Genomic DNA, 5388 nt, shown 5'->3' with positions numbered 1-5388 from the left:
CGGTTCGTAAGGCTCGAGCAGCTCTGTTCTCGTGACATCGTTGCTTTTTAACCTGCGCCATGGAACGGTAGTTAATTCGCAAGGCTACAAGCAAGGACACATCAACAGACATCACTGAAGCATCCGATGATGTTAGTTCCGAGCAACCAAGCACGTCAAGTGGGAATAAGGGCCATGACGGATATAACGCAAAAATATACCAGTGTGATCGACCATCCAAGCGCCGAAAATATCAGGAAGAATTCATACAATATGGATTTACTTGCTGTACAGTTAATGATATTCATCATCCTCAGTGTGTTCTGTGTTTTGAAGTTCTTGCACACGAAAGCCTGAAACCAGCGAAAATGAAAAGACACTTGCAAACCAAACATCCAGATCATGCTAAAAAGACAATAGACTTTTTCCAACGAAAGGAAAAAGAGCTACAGGGACAAAAACAGGCGATAACACAGAAAACTACAACTCCTGCCGAAGCTCAGATGGCATCATATGCGGTTGCATACCTAATTGCACAGAAGAAAAAGGCACACAGAATTGGTGAAGACCTCATAAAACCTGCTGCAGTGGCAATGTGTCGAGCTATGCACGGAGAAAAAGTGGCCCGTGACCTTAGCACTATCCCTCTGTCAAACGACACCGTAAGGCGGCGTATTCATGACATTGCAGATGACATTCGGTGTCAACTGACTGAAAGAGTGAAGAATGTGAGGTATGCTTTGCAGGTTGATGAGTCGACTGACATTTCAAATTCTGCTCAGTTACTCGTATTCATAAGATACAGTTTTGATGGAAGACTTAATGAGGGCATGTTGTTTTGCTCTAATTTGGAAGGAACTTGCGCAGGGGATGCTATTTTCACAGAGTTAGACAGCAAGCTACGTGAGATGGGATTGCCTTGGGACCAGTGTGTCGGTGTATGCACAGACGGGGCTGGGGCAATGCTGGGTAAAAGGAAAGGATTAAGAGGAAAAATCTTGCAGGTGGCTCCTAATGTTAATTTCACTCATTGTATCATTCATCGGGAAGCTCTTGCTACTAAGGCTCTTGTTCCAGAGCTAAACAGTGTTCTTGAAACTGCAATTAAAATAGTGAATTTCGTAAAGTCACGGCCACTAAACTCCAGATTGTTTGCCATACTTTGTAAGGACATGGGTTCGGACCATGAGGCTTTATTGCTCCACACAGAGGCCAGATGGCTCTCCCGAGGCAAGGTTCTCACACGCCTGTATCAGGTGAGGGATGAAGTTCGCCTCTTTCTTCTTGAATGTGGGTCCACACTCAGTGTTCATTTGTGTGACTCCACATGGCTAGCAAAACTTGCATATCTTGCAAGCATTTATGAGAAACTGAATGAGCTGAACTTGTCAATACAAGGCCCAAACACAAACATTTTGACAATGTCCGACAAAGTAAATGCATTCAAAAAGAAGCTGGAACGATGGGCTGTGAGATCTGAAGAGGGAAATGTTGAAATGTTTCCCTTGCTGGAAGAATTCGTTGAAGAGAATGAACTGCACGCATGTTTGGATAACATGAGAGGAGCCATAGCCACTCACCTTCGAAGCCTCTTTGACCACTTCAAAAAGTACTTCACGGAAGAAACAACTCTACAACAACATGACTGGATACGACAACCGTTCACTGCTACCGGGAGTCACTTACCATCTGATCTGGAGGATGCACTGCTTGAACTCTCTAGTGATCGAACCTTACGGATGAAGTTTGAGTCGACAACACTGGATAAGTTTTGGATATCAGTGGCAGAAGAATATCCAGGATTATCCAAGACCGCAATGAATGTACTGACGCCTTTCGGATCGACCTACCTTTGTGAAGTTACAATTTCCGCACTAACGTACATAAAAAACAAGTACCGATCACGACTTCGTGTCGAGGATGATCTCCGTGTTGCAGTTTCCAGCATCGCCCCAAGGCTGGAGATGCTGTGCTCCAAGAAGCAAGCCCATTCTTCCCATTAATAATAGTAAGTTGTTCAGCTTTTAAAGACTGTGTGTGTGTGTGTGTGTGTGTGTGTGTGTGTGTGTGTGAGAGAGAGAGAGAGAGATCGAGATCCATGCAAGCTTACATACGTACATGCATACATACATACATACGTACGTACGTACGTACATACATACATACATAGACAGGCAAGCAGATACACGGAGACAGGGAAATGTGTTATAGTGATTGTCAGAAATGCTTTGTTGCTGGGGGAGTGGGTCGCGAATCTATCAAAGTAATTTGTAGGGGTCGCAGCCAAAAAAGTTTGAGAACCCCTGCTCTAAGTCACCATGAACTTTAGACTTAGCCCTAGTGACAGCACATGCAGAGAACACATCAGTGACATCACAGTCCTGAGTCGCAGTCACTGGTTTACTAGACAACTGAGGAGCAGGACACACTTGACTTCCACCAATATCATTTCCAAGTAAGAAAGTTACACCTGACATTGGGAGTGTCTCAACCAACCCAACCATAACGGAACCATTAACAAAACCAGACTATAAATTCACTCTGCACAGAGGGACAGAGAAGTAATTATTCCCTACACCTTGTAAGATTACAGTTTCGTCAGAGGAATTAACATTAGAGCCTAGAACACTGGTCAGCATAAGGGATTGGCAAGCACCTCTATCACGATATATTTTAACTGATTTCCTGTCATTACTGTCCAGAGGACTGACAAAACCTTCAGACAGGAATTAGCACATGAACTCTTGAGAGTGTCACCCACGTTACTGCTCAAAAGGGGAGCTCCATCATGAGAATTTAAGTTACCCCTCAAAGCAGGTTCAGTTAACTCGGTTAAAGAATTCTGGGAACTCTCAAGGGTGGACACTAGACCAATTGATTGAATATTTAAAGACTCCTTTTTGTTCACATCACGCTGTCTCCTGAAACATTTCTCCATAGTATGACCAAGCTTACTACAATAAGTACATTTACTTTTCTGAAATCTAGAGGTGTAGCTGGTTTTTACTTCCTGAGAAACATCATCCTTATTCTCTTTCCTGTTACCTGTACTCTGAGTAGAGGCAACGTACTTACTCTCAGCTTTCCTTTTTTCTCTAGAATATCTCTTGTGAGTGAGAACATATTCATCAGCTAAAACCGCAGCATCAGACAAATTATTCTTTTCTCATCAAGATATAGGCTTACATCTTTATTAATACACCTTTTGAAGTCCTCAAGCAAAATCATCTGCTTAAATTTATCAAAATCAGAATTTACATTCTTAGAATTTAACCACTGCTCTAACAGATCTTCTTTGATTTTTGCATACTCAACATGGGATTGCTTATCTTGCTTGTAAGTTGTCCTAAATTTTACTCTATAGGCTTCAGGAACAAGCTCATAGGCCTTAAGAATCAAGCTCTTAACTACATCATAATTATCAGATTGATCCTGAGGCAAAGATGCATAAGTTACTTGAGCTTTTCTGGTGCGAACACTCTGAAGGAGTACTGGCCAATACTTTTTGGGCCAATTAAAACCTGTAGCTACCCTCTCAAACAACTGAAAATACTTTGTTAAATCAGATTCATTAAAAGGAGGGACATGTTTCACATTTTTAGCCACATCAAAATCATCAGAGCTAGATGATCCAGTTCCACCTTGTTTCATGCGATACTCATGGTCTGCCTGAATCCTAGCAAGTTCAATTTGTGCCTGAGCCTGTGCCTGTGCCTCCTGAATACGAGCCTGAGACTCAGCCTCCTTAGCACGTGCCTGAAACTGAGCCTCCTTAGCACGAGCCTCCTGCACGGCAAGCTGAAACTTAGCTATTTCAATCTGCGTTTGCTCATCTGGAGTAGTTACATTAAACAAGCTTTTATTAATCATGCCAACAATTTGATCTTTAGAATGATGAGAGCGAACAGCAATTCCCAATTGTTGAGCAACAAGCTTAAGTTCATTCTTTGTTCTGCTTTCTTCATCACACACTGTTTGCACATTTGACAAAAAATCTTTGGCTTCATCAAGAGTAGTAATAGTAGACATCATGAATAAATCACAGTCACAAAATATCAAGCAATATCCTTATGATAATATCCTGAATATCCTGATAAGAGGTTGCCAAATTGATGTTACGGAACAGAGAGAGATAATGAACACTTCAAGTGAGAATACTAAAATCACTACTGTCCCGCAAAGTTCCAGGTTCAAAACAAATGACTTAGGTAAAATTACAAGTTAAAGTTTAATGTTCAAACTAACAACTAAACATTCAGGACTCATAAGGATAATGTAATGGCAAGACAGGTTACATATATGGTTAACTACAATAGCCTCTATTAACACGAATTTAGCAAGATCAAATTTATCTAAGTCAGTCCTGATAAATGAGAAAACCGGATAATGCTGAGTTAAAGCAAGATATAATATTATTACAGATACAAAATATTACTAATAATGGCTGACTTTAAAAACTCTACATGAATCACAAAAAACCTTACCAGGCCTACGAATTAACGCCTTAGGCCATACAGTCCAAGAAAAATGGTAACAACACTTATACTCAAATTATACAGCAGTTAGATGGCTGGAGACTTCCTGAGCACTCATAAAAATAATAATACACTATATAGGGGAGGACAGAGATGTGAACAAAATGAAGAGTAGATCTAAGTGGCAATTAATGCAGAGACTGAGATCATTATATAGGGGCCGGCAGAGCTTGATACAACTTGTAAGAAGGACGCGCAAATGAAGTCATAGGGGGCAAAGAGTTGACAATCCTGCCCTGAACAACAGAAAGAACGACTTACTCTACTATAAGGGGGAGAAGGGGGGAGTGAGGTAGAACACGCAAGCCTGGTCACTATGGAAGCCACGAAGCGAATCGTGATCAAACATGCAGCATACTGTACGTTAGAATTATACAAAGGATGATGAAATCATAGGCTATGTAACAATATATATATATATATATATATATATATATAGCCAGACGCCTTAATCCCATATGGGGTGGCCCCAAACAAATCGTTTCCACGTCACACTGTCCCCCGCCATTTCACTGCCCTGCTCCCAACTCACCCCCCCCCCCTCTCTCATATACCTCTCTGCTCCAACCCTCTATCTCATCCTTGGCTCTGAGGTTCAGTGGTAAAATGTGCGTTTTCGCACATGAAAGAATGAGGGTTCGTGCCCTGCCAGAGTAAGAATCTTTGGGAACGTTCTTCTGGCCACAAACTGCTTTGGCGGACACGAGGGGTGCTGTGGTTGAACCAGTGTTGCATACTATAAAGTATGCTTGCACCCAGTTGGCCTGCATGGGTCGATTACACTTGATTCACAGACTACACGCAACACACATCCAAAGCCACTCCAACACTACAATTACACTTACAAGCACTTCTCACCCTGCATACAATCTCT

General features: G+C 41.8%; 1 protein-coding gene across 1 annotated transcript; it reads left to right on the top strand.

The window, feature by feature from the left end:
* Positions 1–347: 347 nt before the first annotated feature.
* LOC145395655 (zinc finger BED domain-containing protein 5-like) lies at positions 348–1982 on the top strand. Its single transcript, XM_080269221.1, has one exon. It carries the CDS (start codon positions 348–350, stop codon positions 1980–1982), a length of 1635 nt encoding a protein of 544 aa, XP_080125347.1.
* The last annotated feature ends 3406 nt before the right edge of the window (positions 1983–5388 follow it).

Source organism: Coenobita brevimanus, chromosome 32 (genome assembly GCF_032717465.1).
Source record: "Coenobita brevimanus isolate Jiangsu-jjx chromosome 32, ASM3271746v2, whole genome shotgun sequence".
Classification (NCBI taxonomy): Eukaryota; Metazoa; Arthropoda; class Malacostraca; order Decapoda; family Coenobitidae; genus Coenobita; species Coenobita brevimanus.
Note: the sequence above shows the minus strand (reverse complement) of the source record. Positions and strands in the feature narration are given on the sequence as shown.

What these genes read in the sequence shown, in the direction of transcription:
- LOC145395655 (XM_080269221.1), top strand. Translation starts at nt 348, where the DNA reads ATGAAAAGACACTTGCAAACCAAACATCCAGATCATGCTAAAAAGACA.